This window comes from Artemia sp. Qi Xiang Cuo, chromosome 21 (genome assembly GCF_049724085.1).
Source record: "Artemia sp. Qi Xiang Cuo chromosome 21, ASM4972408v1, whole genome shotgun sequence".
NCBI classification, from domain to species: domain Eukaryota; kingdom Metazoa; phylum Arthropoda; class Branchiopoda; order Anostraca; family Artemiidae; genus Artemia; species Artemia sp. Qi Xiang Cuo.
Window position 1 is genome coordinate 20,174,236 of NC_142814.1, and position 23,865 is coordinate 20,198,100.

At 35.1% G+C, this 23,865-nt stretch overlaps 1 protein-coding gene across 1 annotated transcript in view; it reads right to left on the bottom strand.

Annotated features, from left to right (window-relative positions):
- LOC148939327 (uncharacterized) overlaps positions 1-22,949 on the bottom strand; it is a 79,403-nt gene extending 56,454 nt beyond the window's left edge. The window contains exon 1 of the mRNA XM_089106846.1: positions 22,892-22,949. Within this exon, the coding sequence (XP_088962972.1) occupies positions 22,892-22,949 (58 nt within the window). The remainder of the gene's footprint in view (positions 1-22,891) is intronic.
- Between the last annotated feature and the right edge of the window lie 916 nt (positions 22,950-23,865).

A 23,865-nucleotide genomic window follows, 5' to 3' on the forward strand; every position in this document is an offset into this window, starting at 1 on the left:
TCCTCAAAGGCATAATTTCTGCACCCTTCGTTGAAGAAAATGGATATCTCAAAATTTTGATTGGGTGTATTTCGAGAAATAGTGGAAGCTGGAGGGGGGTTAGCTGTCCTTCAATTACTTTCGACTATTAAAAAGGGCATTAGCCCTTTCAATTTCAAGTCGAACGAGCCGTTTTTGAAGTTTATACGACAACTTTTTCGATACGAAGTTCTCTGGTCTAAAACAAACAAATAAACACAAAAATTAAAATAAATAACACATTGTACACACATCACTCTTTACTTATGCAAAGGGTTCAGTTGAAATGTTTTGAAACTCTTGGGCAAATAAAGCACTAACAATTACCATCAGACTTTTTTTGTTGCATTCCTATTAGCTTTCAGTAAAGTTAAAATTAAAGTCTGGCCTAAGGGGGTGGTTATACTCTTCTTGTATTTTTGGGCAGTCTCGGTTCGGTTTCAATTTTAGCAAAACTCTTTGCTGTCTTGTGAAATATGGGCTTCTGTAATTAAAGTATACAAATCTCTAGTTTGTGGAACACAATCATTTTCTAAAAACTGTAACTGCATTATCACTTTACAAATTAGTAGACGCTTATGTTTTTTAATTCTTTAAATAGAAGTGCTTTTCTTAGTTAATAGATTTATGAGAGGTTCGCACAACTAATGCCGAAATTATCACTGTGGCAGAACATGAACCAATAATATTTATTCCCTCTGTTCTCTGGGAGTAATCGCTTACTACAATCGTACCTGAAAAAATCCTTTGAACAGATGGAGGGAGATTTTTAAAACAATATTTTTGCGTTTTACAATTTTGAGTTTTGATGAGATTATCTGAAAACATTCATTGTGGGGGAATTCTCGGTCTTTGATATCTGTACAAATTGTCTAATTACTATCTGTATGTTAACGTCACCCATTCAGCTTAACCTTTTTTGTTCATTTGTTTATTGTTATAGTTTTAGACTTTGGGTTCGATTACAGTTGTCATAAAGCTTATTTAATGAACTCTGTCTCTTTTTCTTCTTTATTACGTTTATCATCTTTGTTACATTTTTATATGTAATTGTTTTACATATTTTGTGTTTAAATGTTTAATCGTTTAATGTTAAAAGTTTTGCTTCACAAACCCCTCCTTACAGATCATTTAGCGTTTGTGGGGTTTTGAGATTGTACAATTGAACGCTTTTTTTGTTTTTTTGGTTGAAATATATCTTATCCTATTCCCCTCTGCGCTATCTTTGAAGTTAAACATTTAAGAGTATATCCATTAAATGCTTTTGATCTTACATGAAAACACCAATGACAACAATCTAGTAAAGAGCGAACCACGTTGCACAGTATCGAAAGTTTAAAACCAGCCTTGCAAAAAATACTGTCTAGTGAGAAAAATTGCCAGTTGAAGCTGATTTAGGATTGCTAACTATGATTTTTATTAGCTTCATGGTAAAGTTTGCTACAAAAGTAAGTTTTGAAAAAGAGCCTTAAAGTGGTGAGTTGTTAGTAGTAGTTCTAGCATTTCCAACCCAAACTTCAACCCTCCAGTTTATAGTATCATTCGTGAAGTGAGTTGTTAGCAGGAGTAGTAGTTCCTGAACCCTCTTTAAATGATAAATTTTTCACAAGACAGTTTTTTTTTGTTTCAAAACAGGCTTTTGCACTTTTAGTAGGCTACTATGGACTATGGTCACTCTAGACTAGATTACAACAATTTCTATTGCCATGATGGCAAAAGTAGAAGTTATAAATTGTTCGGGCTCTAATTTAAGTGGGTCCTAAGACACCAAGGTCGTTTTTTTTCCAGTTAACGCTGGGAGAGCAGCTTACTAATTTTGATCCAAAAAAGATTTAAGAGTATCGTAACTCAGGTATGCCGATAGCCCTTGCTGCTCAAAAAAAACAATGAAGTAGATTATATAACATGATATTGCATTCAGTGGCAGCTCTAGACCTGGGCAATGGGGGGGGCAGTCCCCCTCAGTTTTTCTGACATCTGACATTAAATTCAGTTTATTCTTCATTTCTACAGTCCTGTATCTACCTTGCCCTCCCCAGATTATGAGGCCTAAAATCTCTACTAGGTTCATCCATATAAAAGGGTACCACTGGGGTCATTATTTCCTGAAACTGCCATACTCTAAACAAGGGTATAGCCTCAGAATTTTATTGGGGGGGGGGAGGGGTCCGCATCCAGATAGTCAATGAGCATGGGCTATCCTTCTGAAAAAAGTAGTGACGTTTCTAGCCTCTTCAATTTGCGTATACTTACAGTAAATATTAAGTATTATAATGTAAATATTACAGTAAGTATCTAAATTACTGCCAACTACGACGTTGGACTTTATTTTAATAAAGATAACATTTGAAAAATTACAAAATTATTATAAATGTTAGATAATTTATTTTAAATTTACGCCCCTAAAATTTCTGCGTCCAGGGTAATTGCCCCCTCAGCCCACTCCTATAAAACTGCCTAGGGGGAATAGGTGTTGGAAAAATCTTGAAAAACAGAAGCCTAAATGTGTTTGAAAGACGTCTAAAAAATTTTGATGATTGTGTTTCGAATTTTTTACCGTTAGTCTAAGAGAAAATTAAGTCTCTTTGTTGAAAGGGGCCATCATAAATATGAGCCAAAGCTGAGGTTGGACCATTAATTAGAGCATGTCTTAATTAATTGGGTCAAAATTTAGCTGCTTTCACTGTTATGATTGTCTTCACTTTTTGCTCTTGTTTATTGTAAGAAGACGGAGATGGGAATCAAGTCCTTTTTCTATACCCTTTTCTTCTTGTTCTACATTCCGTTGCTTTATAAAGTTAGTTCTGAGCCACAGAAAGTAAGTAAGGGGCTCTACCCTTTTTTGATTTCATCAGCCTGTATGAACCAATTAAAGTTGACCTAAATTATATTTTTAATAACGTTATAAAACACATCAAAGTTCAGAACCGAACAAAGCTAGCTCTACAGAACTGGCTAAGGAACCTAAAATTTGGCCATCATCGCTGAGCCTAAGAACGCGCTTATTCTTAATGAATATTTTACTGAATACGTAACAGCCCAGTTGTCCCTATCCTGGGACCACATAAGAATAGCCTGTTTCTTCCCTATGTCCTTCCTTAAGCAATAAGGAAGATAATTTACTATTTAGCAAAGACAATACTCGGTTAATGTCAAAATTATTGCAGAATACATAAATGAACTATGTGCATGCATCAAACCAACATTAATTAAGTAGTGGACTCAGCTCTTACTAAGGCTATCAGCAATGAATTGGTGTAGACTACTGTAGTGTACTGTAATAGCTTCAGCTGGGTGATGGTGAGTTTAATAAGCTCGGATTCTTTGCCATCTTTACGATGATTTGAGCAAAACAAGCGATTTTTGGATAAAACTCTCCCCTATCATCAAATTTTTTGGAGGGAAAGTGTAAAGTATAAGGGGTTCGATTACAGTTGTCATAAAGCTTATTTAATGAACTCCATTACTCTCTTTCCTTCTGTCTCTTTTTCTTCTTTATTACGTTTATCATCTTTGTTACATTTTTATATGTAATTGTTTTACATATTTTGTGTTTAAATGTTTAATCGTTTAATGTTAAAAGTTTTGCTTCACAAACCCCTCCTTACAGGCCATTTAGCGTTTGTGGGGTTTTGAGATTGCACTATTGAACGCTTTTTTTTTTTTTGAAATATATCTTATCCTATCCCCCTCTACGCTATCTTTGAAGTTAAACATTTAAAAGTATCTCCATTATATGCTTTTGATCTTACTTGAATACACCAGTGGCTACAATCTATTAAAGAGCAAACCACGTTGCACAGTATCGAAAGTTTAAAACCAGCCTTGCAAAACATACTGTCTAAAACTCACCCCTATCATCAAATTTAACGAGGGAAAGTATAAAGTATAAAGGGTTCGATTACAGTTGCTCTTGCCGATTGTATTCTCAAAAGTACGTATGATATCCTTAGAAACGCCCGTACATATGGGATAATAATTAAACCACATGATTAGTCACCCCTTGTCGACTATAAATGGATAAAAGCATTTAACTCTAGTGATTAACCTTATGTCACGCTAAAATACAAAGAATTTGGTAGTATGACGGATTTGTGTCGTACAATCAATAGAAAATCTCTGCTCATAAAATGGTGCATTTCAGTTTAACTATTCAATAGAACATGGCAAGATTTACATTAGCTCTCCCAATGACAATGAAATGACTCATCTCAACGATAACCTGAGCGATGTCCTTGGCTTTAAGCAGAATTTGATCAGTGCTAAAAATGATAATTAAATTTTGAGTATAAAAAGATAATTATAAAAATAAGTAAAATATATTTTTTACTTTTACTTAAATTTTATACTCAAAATTTAATTAGCATTCCCCTTTTTCTGCTATAATTCAAATATTTGAATTGAACTAATACTGAACAATTTACTTTCAATGGTTCTATAGTCAAATTTAAAATGATATTCAAGAAACTTAAACTACTGTTGAAGTTCAAACCGTGTTGATTGATATAGCCTATTTACGGTGAAAATTAATTTTTTTTTTTTACTGAAAATTACATAAATCCTAATAATTTCAATAATTTGTTGGAATTCAATAAGCAAGTAACAATTCCAACAGAAAAATTTGATTTTTTGTGACTTGTTTGAATTAAATAAGCAAGTCACAATTCCAACAGAAAAATTGGATTTTTTCTGACTTGTTTGAATTCGAGCAAAACATTTTGTTTTAAATCAAATTTTTTTTACAGTGCAGCTTTTCCACTTGAGACATGACACCAAAAGCGCCATTTTTAGTGCCATTTGAACTTGATGACGGTGGAATTTATATGAAAGACGTAGATGTGGGCAATAGCCTTTATATGACCTATAAAAGACCAACGATGTTCTGGTAGCCTGCTAGTGCCGGCCTTTGAGAAATAGCACAAAAAGTGCCATTTAGTGCCATATGGCACTTGCAGATGGCAGAACTTATAAAAAGAACGTATATATGAGAAATAGCTTTTGAATGAGCCATTAAGAATCTCTTTATGATGTTCTGGTAGCCCGCTAGACCTGTTGAAAAAAAAACAACAACAAAAATCGGGAGACAGATCAGTGCTACCGATGCAAAAAAGTGATTTTCCTTGTTTTTCAGGGAGGGGGACTGTAACTTCCCTGTACAATGTTTTGGCCATGTTGATTCCAATGGTACACTTTTCATTTTGATATGACGCCATTTTCGAGGGGTGTGAGGCTTTTTTTCGAAATCAACATAAATTTCTTTTCGCAATAAACTTTTACTTTTAAGGCGAATAGTTAAAGTTCCTGAGTCAGTGTCAGATGGGAATTTTTTCTCACTGGGCAGTTTTTTTTCAAAACGCGTTTTTTAACATTTGGTACTATGGGCTGTGGTTCGCCCTTTACTAGGTTGCAGCTGTCGCTGCAACCATGATACCTTGCCGGGACAGGCTTTAAAAAAATGAGCATAGAAAATGACTGAAAAAAAACAACAGCGAATGCCGATGTTCCCGATAAGATACATGCGATACTAATACGCATGATACCGATACGCGCGATATCGATACGCCCGATATCGCGATATATGGCTCTTACCTTTGAACTATGATAAACAAAATGGCTATCTCAAAATTTTTATAGGACTAGTTGGGGGAGGGGGCCTGTAGGGAGGGGTGGCTATTTGCCCTCCAATCTTTTTGGTCACTTAAAAAGGGCACTTAAAAATTTAATTCCCTTTCGAATCAGCTATTCACACCTCTCTATGATGCTCCGGTCACCCCCTAGCCCTTCTAGAAAAAAAAAGAAAGAAAAAAAAGGGAGACAGATCAGTGCTAGTCATGCAAAAAAGTCATTTTCCTTGGTGTTCAAGGGGGGGACTGTAATTATCCGACGAAAGGTTTTCAACCATGCTGATTCCAATGGTACACTTTTAATTTCGATTTGACGCCATTTTCAAGGGGATTTAGGCTCGTTTTCGAAGTCACCACAAATTTTTTTTTCGCAATAAACTTTTACTTCTAAGATTAACCGAAACAATAGTTACCATTCCTGATTCAGTGTCAAATGGCAATTTTTTCTCACTAAGACGAACCGAAATAATAGTTAACGTTCCTGGGCCAGTGTCAGATGCGAATTTTTTTTCACTAGGCAGTTGTTTTTTTTGAAAATACGTTTTTCAACTTTTTATTACTATGGGCTATGGTTCGCTCTTTACTAGGTTGCAGCTGCCGCTGCAACCATGATTAAATCATGAAATATTTAATATACCTCAATGGATGCCTCTCAATGTTAAGACTTACACAAAGTTGCAACTCACCCCGTCTAATTTCAGTTTGAGAAACACACTAGATCCAACACCCGATGCAAATGTCAGTCTCACCTCGGCAACACTTCATGAACGAAAACCACAGGTTTTGAGTTCTGCTGCTTTGGCCATTGAAAAATTAAGAGCCAGTGGGAATAAAATCAAACTGCTCGCTCCTCACACAGTCATTGAGCAGCGACATATTGCCACTGGTTCAATCACCTACACCGACTCTTTATTTATTTATGTTGAAATTCCTTCAGAACTTGCTATGGAATTGGTAAGATATGCCAGTGCCATTACATCATGGACAAGTTCTCCACACGAATTTGAAATGTTTGGATTTTCTTCTCTTGTGTGTAAAGTAAATAGAATTCCTCTCTACAATTTATCCTTAGATAAATCCTATAGGACCCTCTATGAATTGACAATGCAATCCCTGGTTCAAGATTCCCAACTATTTGAAAATGGTATAACCGATACAATGTTTGCAAAAGGTTACGGTATCGTTGTATTGAACTTGTCTGGTACTCAAGATATGATCATTGTCCGAATGGGCACAGTGCGTTTAGAATGTACCTTTGCCAAACCATTGATGCAGAGCGTAGCATTAGTCTTACTAAATCAATTTGAAACCTATTAGGAAATTACCCGTGACAGTTGTATTCTATTAGACTTGGAATCATGAACAAAAACCAAACAATCTATGTATTTAATTTGGATTCATACATATCCAAATATAAATCCTATTGCATACCCTTGAATTTCCTTGAACATATTTATAATACTAGCAATACCTTTATCATTGTTAATAGTAGTACATTGACTGTGCAGACGGGGCATTGGCTGTGCATCTTTCAAACAGCGAAGAATATATAATTTGTATCCTCTTGGTCTACTATCTGCATTCTACACACCTCACATCAAAAACTTCCTTGAAAGAAGTGAAAAACCTATTATCCAAAATCGGAAGCAAGTACAAGATTTATCAACCAACAGCTGTGGTATTCATGCATTATTATATATATTTTTTTGATCTTGTGACTATATTTACAGTGAATTTCTGAACATTTTTGTAGACAATCCTTGGTTGAACAACTTCATAGTAGAAAGTATCCTATCCTCCCGTTATATTATTGATTTCAGTGCCCTAAGAATAAAGTGTTTTTAGAATGTTTGTAAGTTTGTTTATTAATAAAACAAATATATACAATAAAAAAGTCTTTGTCTTCATCTTTCAGATTTCTTCTTCTTCTTCGTCATTTAGGTGGTCATCGACAATGACTAGTGGTGGCAGATCAGTAGGATTCAACTTGCACTGATGTTCGTGTGCAAAGTCAGGGTCAATTTTTCTACAATATAATGTAACTTCATCTTTATTATATCTTAAGTGATATTGTAAAATTCACAAGTTTCAATTTGCTTATTTGAAGTAATGTCCCATGCGGTATTCTCATATGAAGAATCACTTTCTGTAAGAGTCAAATAAAAATTAGTGGGTTTTGAATCATAACTACTACTGTCGTCACAACGATGCCGTAGAAACCATACTGTCTTGTTGTTTTACAATTGAAACTTGGTCCACATTCTTCTTCCCAAAACAATTTAAATCCCCGACGATACCAGTCTCTTAGAAAGAAACTGAAATCACGTTTAGGTATTTTCCAATCATACTAGGGTAAGTATTTTTCATTTATCGCACTAATCATAGTGACGATTGGAGCAAAGGTAATCCTCTATGGTGAGATTCACAAACCTCTTCAAGACAGGAATCACAATCCTTAATTTGTACAGCATATCCTCTAGGCAACTTATGTGGATAATCGTGTGTTGTCCTCATTCTGTTCAATGGTCTTGAAGAAAAGAAAAGGGAATCGTGATGTAAAAAGGTTCCACGTTCCTTAAAGACACGATAAGGCACGATGGTAGATGTGAGGAAAATAGAACCAGAACCGCAAATGATAAAATAGTATTATTCGTTGAAGGCTAAAGAACAGAAGCTACTTTCAGCTGATAATCTTCTGTCGATTAATAGTATTTACAATTTTTTTGGTCACTTACTCATTCAATAGCGTTGCAGCCTAAAATTCAATTGATTTTCTATTGCTATATACTAATTATGTTTTCAATTATGCGTTTTTTTATTCTTATCTTTCATGATTTATCCTTGTAAAGGCCAGCGCAATTGAGTGGGACGACTATAATAATTTTCTATAATTGTTCAAAGATATCAGCATAATAATATCTTTAAAAACTTCTACGTAAGCTTATATTACAATGTCGGATTTTTAAGAAGTGTCCTTCTAATGTTAGGATCATTATCGACTCTCTATGAATCTGGTTCTTGACAATGCACTTTGAAAGTATAGTTGAACCGATAAACTTATTTGCCAAAATATACACACCTTTCTTAGAACCTCTGAATTTAGATTCGTTTGTTTGGCAAATAAAGGGGAACACATGTTTTTATATAGAGTGACACTGACCATAGAAGTCAGTGGGGGTTATGGCTTTGCTGAAGCTTCTTGTACGCATATAGAATGTAAGTCTAATGTGTTCCTTGCTTTTCCTTAATATTATCATGTTTAATCTTATTAAAGGGGTCTATACCACCTTTTTTAGCAATTTTATATGATTCTTTCAAGCATGAATACGTTAACTTACCATATTAGCTAGAACGCTGGCTTTTCTTCAATAATAATTAAATTTCACTTCTAGTCAATATAAGAACATGAATTGATCTTTGATTTCTGATTGTGAATAATAAATGTTGAATTTTGATTATAATGAAATAACTAATAATAATTAGCTAAAGTTCTCTTCTTTTATAACAAAACCTCAGTTTTTTTCTATACCTGTGTTATCTTGTTTATTTATTACGATGTTAGGATTTTTGTCAAGGTATCTCTCTCACTTGGTTCATTTCTTTTATTCGAGGCTTAATTAGGGGTAGTCGGGTCTCATGGCTAAGTTTGGACATCGAGTCACCGCCAAGAGCCCCTACCCTCCTCTTACAGGATATGAGAATTTTCCATGAAAGGGGAGACAGATTTCCCGGCATTATTTAAAAAACGACAAGAAATTAAATAAAAAAACAAGTTTTTTCAACTGAAAGTAAGGAGCAATAATAAAAACTAAAAATAAATAAAATGATTACGTATATTAAGGAGGTTTCCCTCTCCTCAGTACCTCGCTCTTTACGCTAAAGTTTTTTTTAGAACTTTTAAAATAACTTATTATTCAAATCAAATGACCTTTCTGTTTCTGTCGAGTCATTCTTAAATGATTGGAACCAAAAGTCAAACTTTAACGTAAAGAGCGTGATACTGAGGAGAGAGCTACTCTTCTCATATATGTAATAGTTATTCTTCGTTTTAAGTTTTAATGTTGCTCCTCGCTTTCAGTTGAAAAAAACTAGGTTTTTATTTTCAGATAGGGAAGAGACAGTAGCCACATTCCTATTTGTAGTGATTTTTGTTCGTTTTGTGTTTTATTTGAATATTCAATTTAGGTTTTACTCCTTTTGTGATTTATTTATTCATAATCTATATTAGTATCTGTTGTATGTCTCTTTACTATGATTGTTTATTGACTCTTTGTTCGCTTGGGTTTTATTTATTCATTTGCACTTTACTGAAAACTCAAGTATAAATCAAATACTTACTTTTTATATTTCTTTTAATTTTAAGATTAACTTGAACATTCAATTGAATGTTTAATCGTTCTAAGGTTTATTTATTCATCTTTACTAGTACCTGCTATCTCTGTGGGTTCTGTGATCGTTTATTTCTGTTCGTTTTGGGTTTCATTGATTCTTTAAGAGTAAATTTTGGTCACTTTGACTTTAAATTATTTTGGGAATTTATTTCTGCTTTTCTTAAGTTTAACATGACTCTTTAATTTTCTTTAATGTTTTTTCTTCCAAAAAGTTTTTTTTTTAGTTAATTAGAGGCAACGCTACAGCATTGCCTATAGTAAAGGCCGTACGGTTCCAATGTTTTATTATTATCTTTTTTTCCCAGAGGCACTTCATATGGAAGGGGTCGTCGTACAAACTTCAAAAGAGGCTCATTCAATTGGAAATCGAGAGGTCTAATGCCCTTTTCTAAGAGTCAAAAGTGATCAGAGGACAACTGCCCCCTCTTCGCCTTTTTTCCCCAAATACATCCGATAAAAATTTTACCATTTTCGTAAAAACAGTTTGAAGATCATATAACAAAACTCCAGGGTCGATTGGAAATTAAAAGTTCTAGTTTGCTTTTTTAGAGTCAAAAGAGATCGGAGGGCTACTAGCCCCCCCCCCTCACCACGCTCTTTTTTTCCCCTAATTGCATCATATAAAAATTTGAGATGGCCATTTTGTTAAAAATAGTTCAATGGTCCGATAACAAAACTCCGATGTCGACACAACCCCCCAGGGCCTGGGGGCGGACGTTGTAAGTTAAGCCCTGGGGGCATATAAGGTTCTTATGTAAGAGATACTCGTATAAAATTCAAAGAGGGCTCATTTGATTGGAAATTGAAAGTTCTAGTTCACTTTATACAAGTGAAAAGTGATCGAAGATCAGCTAGCCCCCCCCCCCACCCTTTTCCCCCAAATGCATCAGATAAAAATTTTAAAATTGATGTTTTGTCAAAAATAATTCAAAGTTCAGATATCAAAAACTCCGGTGTCAACACAGCGCCCGAAGGACCGAGGGCAGGCGCTGTTAGTTATGCCCTGGGGGCATATATGGTTTTTATGGAAGGCATGTTCGTATAAACTTCAAAGAGGCCTCATTTGATCGGAAATTGAAAGATATAGTTATATTTCTAAGACCCAAAAGTGTTTGGAGGGTACCTAGCCTCCCCCCACACTCTTTTCCCCCTAAATGCATCAAATAAATACTTTAAGATAGCCATTCTGTTAAAAGTAGTTCAAGGGTCAGATAACAAAATTTCCTGTGTCGACACCCCCCCCCCCAGGAACCGGGGGGAGGCTTTGTAAGTTATGCCCTGGGGTATATATGGTTCTTATGAAAAGGATACTCATGTAAACTTCAGAGAGTACTCATTTGTTTGGGAAGTGAAAGTTCTATTTGACTTTTTAAGAGTCAAAAGAGATCGGGGGGCAACTAACCCCCCCCCCCACATTCTTTCTTCCCCAAACGCATTAAAAAAAAATTTGCGGTAGTCATTTTGTTAAAAACAGTTAAAAGGTTAGATAACAAAAACTCTGGTGTCGGCAGAGCCCTCCGGGGCCCGGAGGAAGCCGTTGTAAGTTATGCCCTTGGGGAATGTGGTTCTTATGCAAGGGAAGCTCGTATATACTTTATAGAGTGCTAATTTGTTTCGAAAGTGAAAGGTTTTGTTCACTTTTTAAGAGTCAAAAGAGATCTGAGGGCGGCTAGCCCCCCCCCCCCACGCTTTTTTTCTCAAATGCATCAGGTATTTTACCTGAAGTGACAACTTTAGAGAGGGCTCATTTAATTAAAAATTGAAAGTTTTACTTCACTTTTTTAGAGTCAAAAGAGATCGGAGGCCCCCCCCCCCTGCCCATCACACTCTTTTTTCCTGAATTGCATCAGATAAAAATTTTGAGATTGCCATTTTGTTAAAATAGTTCAAAGTTCAGATAACAAAACTCCGATGTTGACACAACCCCCCAGAGCCCGAGGACAGGCGCTGTAAGTTGTGCACTGGGGAAATATAAGGTTCTTATGGATGTGATGCTCGTATAAACTTCAAAGAGGGCTAATTTTATTGGGTAATTGAAAGTTCTAGTTCACTTTTTAAGAGTCAAAAGTGATCAGAGAGCAGTTAACCCAAAAGCTCTTTTTCCCCCAAATGCATCAGAAAGAAATTTTGAGATGAGGCCCGGGGGCAGGCGTTGTAAGTGATGCCCTGGGGTATACACGTTTCTTATGGAAGGGATGCTCGCATAAACTTCAGTGAGGGCTCATTTATTTGGAAAGTGAAAGTTCTAGTTCACTTCTTAAGAGTCAAAAGAGATCGGAGGGCAACTAGCCCCCCCCCCATACCCTTTTTCCCCAATTGTGTCAAATCAATATTTTGCAACAGTCATTTTGTTAAAATTAGTTAAAAGGTTAGATAACAACATCTCCTGTGTCGACACAACCCTCCAGGGCCCGGGGGCAAGCGCTGTAACTTATGCCCTGGGAACATATATAGTTCTTATGAAAGGGATGCTCGTTTATACTTCAGAGAGGGCTAATTTTTTTGTAAAGTAAAAGTTCTTGTTCACTTTTTAAGAAACAAAAGAGATAAGAGGGCAACTCGCCCCCCCCTCACCACGCCCTTTTTTCCCCAAATGCATCAAATAAATATTTTTCAATAGTCATTTTGTTAAAAAAAAAAGTTAAAAGGTTAGATAACAAAAACTCTGGTGTTGTCACAACCCCCCAGGGTCCGGGGGCAGGGGTTGAAAGTTATCCTCTGGGGGCATATATGCTCCTTATGGAAGGTATGCTCCTATATACTTCAGAGAGGGCTAATTTATTTGTAAAGTGAAAGTTCTTGTTCACTTTTTAAGAGTCAAAAGAGTTCGGAGGGCAACTAGACCCCCACCCCTAGGCCTTTTTTCCCAAATGTATCAAGTTAAAATTTTGAGAAAGCTATTTTTTTAAAAATAGTTAAAAGATCAGATAATAAAAACTGTGGTGTTGACACGACCCCCCCCCCCCAGGGTCCGGGGGCAGTCGTTTTAATTTATGCACTGGAGGCATATATGGCTTTTATAGAAGGGATGCTTGTATAAACTTCGGAGAGGGCTTATTTGTTTGAAAATTGAAAGTTCTAGTTCGCTTTTTAAGAATCAAAAGACATCCAAGGGCATCTAGCCCCCCGCCCCTGCGCCCTTTTTCCCCAAACCTATCCGATAAAAATTTTGAGATAGCAATTTTTTTTAAAACAGTTCAGACATCAGATAACAAAACCACCGGTGTCGACACAAACCCCCAGGGTCCGGAGGCAGGCTTTGTAAGTTATTACCTGGGGGCATATATGGTTCTTAGGGAAGGGATGACACTTTGTTTACTTCAATGCTTGGATTTAGTGATTTACGTGGCAAATTCTATTTACAGCGCAAGCGCTGTCAGTTATGAAAGGTTTCTTATTGTTTCTTTGATACATTGTTTTTTTATATTGATATATTGATTTTATATTGATACATTGTTTTTTTATGTTACTTTGTAATTTTTTACTTTGATATTGATACTTTGATGCTAGTTTTGATGCTTAGATGAACATTTGATATTGAAAAAAAAGTTTGATTTTTAAATAAGCAATTTTCAAAAACTTGAGACATTTTTCAATCACAAACGAACAAAATTGATTAAAAGAACTTTCCTAAAAAGAAGTCTTGCAAAGAAAAGTAATGGTCATTTTAAACTTAAGATCAGCAGATACAAATACCTGTTAAAACTCAAACTCAAAACGACCAGAAATTAACATTGAAGAATAAAGGAAACCCACAACGAACAGAAATTAAATAAACAATCAAAGCAAAATAAAATTCAAAAAGTAATAATATAAATGAATAAATATATCTTAAAGCGAGTAATGCTTAGAGTGAATATGAAAATCAAGCTTAAAACGAAAAAAAATATTTTGCTATTGAAGTATAAATGAAACCCAAAACGAACAGAAATTAAATAAACAATCAATGCATACAAACATACAATAGATACTAATATAAATGAATAAATAAATCTTAAAACGAGTAAAACTTAAATTGAATATGCAAATAAAGCTTAAAAGAACAAAAATCATTACAAAGAGGAGTTTGGGTATCGCCTTCTTCTCTCACTGTAAAAGTATAAAACCTACTGCATTATTGGCGCTTTGTTTCAACGAAACATAATTCGTTGCTGAAAACGAATTATGTTACAAATATTTTCTTTTGTATTTAATATTGAAAATAAACATTGAAATTACAGTAAAATTTTGAACTGACGAGCTTTCAGCAAATAATATCATTATACATCAAATATTCAGTTTAATGTATTAGTTATTTCTAAGATTGTTCAAAAAGAATATAGTTTTACTACAAACAAGAGTTTGGATACTGCCCCTTTCCTTAATTGTAAAAACCTAAGGCCTAGAGTGTCATTGGCGCTTCACTGAAAACGAATTAAATTACAAATATTTTCTTTTCCATTTTTTACAGCATTGAAAATGAAAATAAAATTACAGTGAAATAAAATCTTGAACTATGAATTTTTCAACAATTAATGTCATTATAAATCAAATATTCAATTTGATTTTGTTTATACTTTCCAAGAATGTTTTAGACACATATAGTTTTCTGCAAAGCGCCATTGACACAGTAGGTTTCATACTTTTACAATGAGAGAAGGAGGCGATACCCAAACTCTTGTTTGTAGTGATTTTGTTCGCTTCAAGCTTGATTTGCATATTAAATTTAAGTTTCACTCTTTTTAAGATTTATTTGTTCATTAATATTAGCATCTATTGTATGTTTGTTTGCATTGATTGTTTATTTAATTTCTGTTTGTTTTGGGTTTCATTTATCTTCCATAGCAAAATATTTTTTTTCGTTTTAAGCTTGATTTACATATTCATTTTAAGCATAACTCGCTATAAGTTTTATTTATTCTTTTATATTATTACTTGTTGTATGTTTTTTGTCATGATTGTTTACTTAATTTCTGTTCGTTTTGGGTTTCATTTATTCTTTAATAGTAATTTCTGGTCGGTTTGAGTTTGAATTTTAAGAGGTATTTGTATCTGCTGATCTTAAGTTTAAAATGGACTATACTTTTCTTTGAAAAACTTCTTTTCCGGTAAGTTTTTTTTTTTAACTAAATTACTAGGAAAGAACAAAGTTTTTCTTACACAAGCAAAGGGCGAAGTTTGCACTATTGCTTCACTTATTGCGCAAGATATATTTACAAAACTTCCAATAGTCTTTCAATGAGGATGATATTAATAACTTTTAGTACACACATATCATTGTCTAAGAACTTAAGAAAGCTCAGTTTTCATTAAAGCGCTAGTGTTAGAATCCTATAGGAATTTGAAAATGTCACGAGTCATTTGTTTGAGCTAGTTCTGGAAATATATGTTACGTATCATGCAAAGTAGAAATTTTTGCTTAACTTTCAACATCGCTCTTTACTTCTGTAAGAAAAACTTCGTTTTTCCTTTAGTTAAGTTTTGCTCGTTTTCATTGCTTTTAAATATACGCAATAAAATTTACAAAAAGTTGTTTGTTTGATTAAGACGATGGAACTAAAGAATTAAATGTGATTCTATTGTAAGACATGAACTTTCACGCAAAACATGTGCAACTTTGTCAAACATCTAAAGAGTCCGAGGGATATGTTGTCACGGTTATCTATGATACATTTTAATAAAGAAATTCCATTGTTTTTGTGAAACTGAAAACAAATAAATGACTTTTTCTTCATTAGAAAGTTTCTTCACCATACACTCTTTTAGTTTTCGGTTACTAGGGAAGCTAGAAGGGGGAATATCTAAGAGGAGGATTTTAAACCTCCAGCCAAAGGTACACGACCATGGAGATTTCAGAAGTATTTTTATTATGCTTATCATGTTTCCCCTCCGGAAGTACCATATGGTGCTTTACTATGGATTTATTACGACAAATTTATAAGAGGTATGTAGAGAGAGGCAGTTACATTTAACTGAGACGCTAAATTTCTCTTTGAGAATTTGCACCATAAAATAGAAAAAAAACAGATATTTTAATGAGACGCATGCTATTCATGCAAAAAAACGATTTCCCTTTTCTCACAATAGAGGGAGCGGGACTCAAAACATTCTGTTTAGGATTCAAACCATGAAATATCGATTGGTCACATAAGAATTTGTTCCAGACATCTTCACCCTATCTGGACTAACACTTATGTTTTATAGCTCGTAGTTACAGAAAGCGCCACTTTACTGCGGCATGATCTGTATAGTTTCTCAAAAAAGAATACTAGATATTGCAATTTACTTTTGAATGAGCCATCACCCGATGTCTTGCGAGTTACGACCACTGGTTCAATACAATCGTCCTTGAAAAAAAATATCGTATCTCTACATCGGAGATTTGATTGCCTCTGGCAAAAACCAAGCAGAGAAAGACGGAAACATATCGGTGCTCCCTACACATAGAAGCGATTATCCTTGTTGTCCAAGAAGGAGGACTGTATTATCCTGATCAGGGTTTTTTGCCATGGCAATTCTAATAACACAAGTTTCATTTGGATCCAATGCCATTATCAAGGGTTTTAAGGCTCTTTTTCGAAACTTGATTTTGTAACAAACTTTACCATGAAGGTTAACAAAAATCATTGTTAACATTCCTAAATCCGCTTCAACTGGTGATTTTTCTCACTAGGCAGTTTTTATTAAGGCTGGTGTTAAAATTTTGATACTGTGCACCTTGGTTCGCGCTTTACTAGATTGCAGCTATTGATGCATTCATCTAAGCATATATCAAAAGCATATAATAGAGATTAGATACATTTAAACGTTTAACTTCAAAGATAGCGGAGAGGGGGATAAGATAAGATATATTTCAACCAAAAAATAACAAAAAAAAAAACATTCAATAGTACAATCTCAAAACCCCACAAAGGCTATATGTCCTGTAAAGAGGGGGATTATGAAGCAAAACTTTTAACATTAAACTATTAAACATTTGAACACAAAATATGTAAAACATTTACTTATAAAAATCGGTACTGGTGCATTATAACCAAACCAGCGCTATACACGAAAGAAGTCAAGTTTGGTTAATGCTAATGAAATAAAATAAAATAGGATGAAAATATAACAGTTTGGGGCAAGGCCGTATCCAGAGGGGGTTTAGGTGGGTTTGAACCCCTCCCGAAATGTTTTTGACTCATAAAAACGTAACGAAAATGAATATTATGTGTTTTTTGAAGTTTTTTCGTGTAAACCCCCCCCCCCCCGAAAAAAAATCTTTGAGTTAAACCCCCTCCGAAAAAAAATCCTGGGTAAGGCCTTGGGTGGGGGGTAAAGCGTAGTATATATTAAATACGCAACTTAACCTAACCTAGGTACCTCCCCCCTCCTAAACCCAAAAACAAGCGTTTAAGTATTGTAAACTCAATCAGAAACAACGCTTTGCAATCATTTATCTCTTTTGCAAATAGCCGTTTGACGGGTTTCGTGTCTGCATCCCGTATACATTCATAGCGCTGTTTTAGTTATGATGCACCAGTACCTAAATATCTAATAAAGAAAAAAGAGAGAAGGAAAGAGAGCAATAGAGTTCATTAAATAAGCTTTATGACAACTGTAATCGAACCCAAGGTGTAAGACTATAATAACGAATAAATAAATAAATAAAAAAGGTTAAGGTGAATTGATGACGTCAACATACCGATTGTAATTGCATGATTTGTACAGATAGCACAGACCAGGAATTCCTCCAAAATCAATGTTTACAGGTAATTGCGTTAAAACTAAAAATTGTAAAACGGAAAAATACTGTTTTAGAAATCTCCCTCCAGCCCTTCAAAGGATTTTTTCAGGGACGATTGTACCAAACGATTACTCACAGAAAGCAGGGAATAAATATTATTGATCCATTTTCTGCCACAGTAATAATTTTGGCATTAATTGTGCGAGCCTCTCAAAAATACAATAAACTAAGAAAATCACTTCTATTTAAAGAATTAGAAAACAAGCTTCTATTAATTTGTGAAGTGGTAATGCATTTTCAGTTTCTAGAAAATGATTGTGTTCATTAAACTAGAAAAATTTTATACTTTAATTACAGAAGCACATATTTCACAAGACAGTAAAGAGTTAAGCTGAAACTGAAAACGAACCGAGATTGCCCAAGAAATACAAGAAGTGATACAAGAGTGACACCCCCTTAGGCCAGAGCTCAACTTTAGCTTTACTGAAAGCTTATAGGAGCGCAACAAAAATAGTCTGTTGGTAATGTTTAGTGCCTTATTTGCCCAAGAGTTTCAAAACATTTGAGCTGAACGCTTTGCCTTAAAGAGTGATCACGGGCAGCGCAATAGCGCTGCCTAAATAAAGAACGATGTGGGCACAATGTTTTATTTATTTATTATTATTTTTTTTGGTTTTTTTGTTTTTTTTAGATCAGGGAAGTTTTTATCTAAGGAGTTGTCCCATAAACTAAAAAAAAAACGGCTCATTCGATTGGAATTAGAAAGGCCTAGTGCTCTTTTTAATAGTTGAAAGCGATTGGAGGACAACTAACCCCCTCCCACCTCTACCACATCTTCAAACAAATACTATCAACATTTTTAGATAGCCATTTTATTCAACGTAGTTAAAAGGTCTGGAAATTATGTCTTTGAGAATGACAGCTCCCCCACAGCCCTCAGGAAAGGGTTGTAAGTTATGCCCTGGGAGCACATAAGGTTTATATAGAAAGAGCTATCGTATAAACTTCGGAGGGGGCTCACTGGATTGGTAATCAAAGTTCTAGTGCCCCTTTTAAGATTCAGATTGATCGGTTGCTGGACACCCCCCCCCTCCTCAGACCTCATATTTTCCTGAATTGCATCTGAGAGAAATTTTGATATGGCCCTTTGTTGTCGTAGAAACTTCTAAAAAAGCTCATTTGATTGGAATTGAATGGGCTAGTGCCTTTTTTAATAGTCAAAAGTGATTGGAGGGCAACAAGCCCCCGCCCAAGCCCATAAATTCTCAAAACACATCTAATAAAAATTTTGAGATAACCATTGTGTTCAGCGTCGTTGAAAGGTCTGGAGAGTATATCTTTGATATCTTTGATTTGATTCGATTTTATTTCGATGACACCCCCGCTCCCAAAACCCTCAGCGCAAGGGTTGTAAGTTATGCCCTGAGGGCATATAAGGTTTCATGAAAAGGGTGATTGTAAACACTCCAGAATATGCTCATTTGATTCGAAATCAGATGTTATATATCCCCTTTTTATGAGCCAAAGTGACCGGAAGACAGTTACCCCCCCCCTTTCCGCCCCCCCCCCCCGTGTAGAATTTTCCACAAATGCATCCGATAGAATTTTGAAATAGCTATTTGTTCAAAAATAGTCCGAAGATCATATAATAAAACCTTTGGGGTTGACAGAATCCCCCAGAATCTGGGGATAAGTTATGCCTCAGGGGTATATAAGGTTTTTGTGGAAGGGGTGGACGTGTGACCATTAGAAGAATCACATTTCATTGAAAATCTGTAGTTTTAGTTCCCTCTCAAGAGTTAAACATCATAGAGAGCAACTAGCCCCTCCCCTTGACATTCTCTTTTCCCGAAACGCATTCAGTTGAAATTGTGAGATTGCCATTTTGTTACCAATAGTCCAAAAATCATCAAAAAAAATGTCTTTATGGTGGACACAATCCTCCAGAGCCCATGGGCAAGGGTTGTAAGTTATGCCCCGGGGCATATAAGGCTTTTATGGAAAGGGTGGTCGTATAAACTTTGGATTGGATGGAGCTCAATTGATTGGAAGTCGGAAGTTTTAGTGCCCTTTTTAAGAGTCAAAATTGAATGGTGGACAATCAGCAATCAGCCCCGTCCCCCAAGCCTGTCATTCCCCAAAACATGTTCGATCGAAATTTTAAGAGATCTATTTTGTTCAGCCTTGTTGAAAAGTCCAGTAATAATGTCTTTAGGGATGTCAACCTTTCCAAAGCATTAACGCCCATAATGGGGGTTTTGGGGTCCAGTCCCCCCCCTCTTGGCTGATGATACTGCCTTATATTTTTATATTTTTGTTTTGAGATTTCTATTATAGAGCATTGGGATTGCCGATTAGACCAGGTATTAATTCAGCTTATGGGCGCCCATGCCCCACAGTCCTCAAGACAAGGACCGTGGACTAGGCAGTTTGATCATTGCTTACACATAGTATATGTTATTGAGAAAGGTATGCATGTTTGAACTTTACTTTCCAAGAACGAAGGGCATTCAGGTGAGCCTTTCAGAGAATGTTGAGCGGAGTGTTGAACTGAATCAAAACACGATATGCGTATAAGGATTGTTAAAAGGGCGAACAAAGAAATAACTGAGTATATCAATTTGAAAAATTCATGAAATGATAAGGGATCAAAGGCAGCGTAGGTTTTCAAAAGGGTATATAAGCAATATCATAGGCACCACCACTCTAAAATTGATGGAAATATCATTAAAACTTTTAAAGGAGCTAATTCAATTCAAAAGCAAAAGTTTTAGTGCCCTTCTTAAGAGTAAAAATAGATTGGAGAGCAGGCAGCCCTTCTTTCGAGCCCATTCATTTTTCAAACGCATTGAGTCAAAATTCTGAGACAGTCATTTTGTTCAGCACAGTAGGTACAATTAGCCCATTATACTTTAAAACTAAATGTTTCTATAAACTAAATCAAAAGGCATTGTGTTTATGGTTGTCAATAAGACAACTTAGCAACATATCGAGAAAGACTGGGGGTTTTAAGTTGAAACTTTTGGGGCTACTACTATTACTACTTCTGTTCTGCTCTTACAATTTACATAAACAAAAAGAGTGTTAGTATATCAAGGTTGTCAAAAAACATAGATATAACCTTATGGGAATGATATTAAGTTTTATTTTTCAGGTCAACTTCAGGAGTTATAAATTTAAATTAAAAACTATTATTTGTGTCAGGATTAAAATTGTTGATAAAGTTTCTCCAACATACAAATAGAAACCCAAACTATGGATTCTTACAGAAAAAACTGAAAATATAACAAAAAATCCATGAAAACGACTATGTCAATAAAAATCTAAAAAAAAAATTAATCTAAAAAATTAATCTAAAAAAAAAATTTCCACAAAACAAGTTTATCAAAGAAAAGTAAAGAGCTCCTCTAAACCAAAAGAAAGCAGAAATAAAGTCAAATAATCTTCCAATCGTAAGACTACCGCAAATAGCTATCAATGAATAAATAAAACTCAAAACGAACAGAAATTACAATAAATAGCCGAGTCAAACTCAAAACGAGTAGAAATTAACACGAGTAACCCCCATGCGTTCTCAAGACCAGAACATAATTTGCGCTTTACTGAAAACAAAATACGTTTTAAACGTTTTCGCTTTTTTAATTTTATAAATAAAAATGATCAAAACTTTAAGTAATAAATACTAGTATTTGTCAGTTAAACTGACAATCCACTGTCTTTTTTTTTTTCAGTAACGCGCAAACTTTGTTCTGGTCTTGAGAAGGCCTGGGGGTTATCAGGTGCAATATGGGTACAAAAAGATCTCTGTTTGAATCATGGGAGGCAGGAGGCTATGCAGGGATTTTGTTTCGAGGAAAGCAGTTCAAAGTCCAGAAAAAACAGTTGAATCGCATGAAAACGTAGAAAACCTGGGGAAAATCTTAGGAATGTGAAGACTTTTTAGGGGGCTGGTATTGAAGTTTGCCCTCCACAACAGCTTCTAAAGAGCTTTCAAGCCTTTGGGATATTTTCAGTACCATACCTTCCAACACGGATTATGACCTCGATTCTTTATTTAAATCTGATTTCTTGCGCACTGCGACGCAGACATTTTTAATAACTTTGACAAGATTTGATATGTTAAGATAGAGAAAAGGCTTTTAAAAAACATACTACTCAAATTAAGATTAAATAATGCTACAGAATTTGATCCAGCCATGGAGACATTTCATTTGGTTTGATCCAATAGAATATTATGCCTAAATACAAGCGATAATGGCTAGTACAGAAAATAAGAAATAAGTACAGAAACCACTAACAGAAAATCAGAAATAGTTGCTCAGATAGTTTATAGGAAAGATTATGCACAATAGAATTTAGATTGCAAATTACCCGATTTTAATTGTTTAAAGTTCCACCTTCAATTCTTTTGTTTTTGCGTACTCTCAGTACAGAATTAGCTACGAATTCAAATGGGCACTTATGCTTACGCGAGTTTATTTAGTGGCCCCAATCTTTTGAGAGGGGGTAAAGTCAATTTTCCAAAGAGTTGACACAGCAAATAACATTCAGACTACCTCTGATGTACCTTTTCTGCTCTTTTAGTGAAATTACAGGAAAAGTCTTTAAAATCTGTCAGATTTTAAAAACATGTTGAAGTCTAAAGACATATCTGCATATGCAAGAGGACAGGCAGCTGCTCCGCTTCTCGGGAACCACGAATGCAACCAGAGACAATAAATTTCATTTTTGAAAAAAAGACATTTTAGAGTAAAGAGGCAAATGACAAGGCTTTGACTCCTGCATAAAATTTCCACAGGATCGATTCAGAGGCTTGCTGATTTGTGACTCGTCATTTGCTAAATTCTTGCGCAGATTGTGACTTATGGTTGCTTGACAATCTCCCGAGCCATCTATATGACTATCTACTCATGTAAAAAGAAAAAAAAGCGAAGTAGTTTTGCAAATGGGGGCAAGGCCGTATCCAGGGGGGGGGTACCGGGTTTGACCCCCCCCCCCCCCGAAATTTTTGACCGAGTCGAAAATTAGTCGAAAAAACGGTTCTGATCAGCTTACGCAGGATGTTAGACAAAGTCCACGGGAAAAAATCAAGTAACCCCCCCCGAACAAAAATCCTGGATCCGCTCTTGAATGGGGGCTAAGATAAAAAGTACCTTTTACGACAATTCTCCTCGCATATTCCGGCAAACGATGTTCTTTATCCGTTTCCATGGTTGGAATAGAATAAACAACAGCCACGAATGGTCTTAAACAGTATAAGACAGTCAACCAATCCTGTTTAAGATATTACAAAACCCACCAATGGGATCATGTGTTTTAGCAACAATTGGGTATCCAGGCACGTGCCATCCACTATTCTAGAGCAATTAGGGAGTAGGATTCCATTGTGTTGCTACATACTACCCGAATACAATAGATGAATAGAAAATACAGACCACTAAAATTGACAGTGGAACTGCTCACTGTTTAGCAGACATTAATTAGAAAGTAAACACATGTACCCCATTAATTAGGAATCAGTCAATTAGGAACAATTCAATAATTTAAGTCAAACAGACTGATTCAAGGCCGCATCCAGGGGGGGGGGGGTTACCTGGTTTGAACCCCCCCCCCCCCCGAAATTTTTGACCGAGTCGAAAATAAGTAGAAAATTTGTAAAACCTTGGTGAAAATCAGTATAATTAGTCAAAAACTGAGTCAAAAATTAGTGCCCCCCCCCCCCGAAAAATTCAAAAATTAGTAAACCCCCCCCCCAAAAAAAAAAATCCTGGATCCGCCCTTGACTGATATGTAACAAGCCAAAATCAAAATTAACATACTTAGGTAACTTCATTATTGAGGTAATCATGAGGCAAAACATGGCAAAGACACATGAACAAAAGAAGCAAAAAAAATGCTTTGGTTCACTTTCGTCACATTAATTTACGAAGCTTTTTCAAAAAAAGAGGTTTATTTTATAGTGAATAAAAAGGAACAAAAATTTAATTTAAACACTTTAAAAAAATGAAATTTTCAAAGAAAATTAAAGAGCCAAACTTAAACCAAAGACAGCAAAAATAAAGTCATATGATAATTCAAACTTAAAACGAACTACTATGAAGCTGTAAATTAAACCAAAAATGCACAA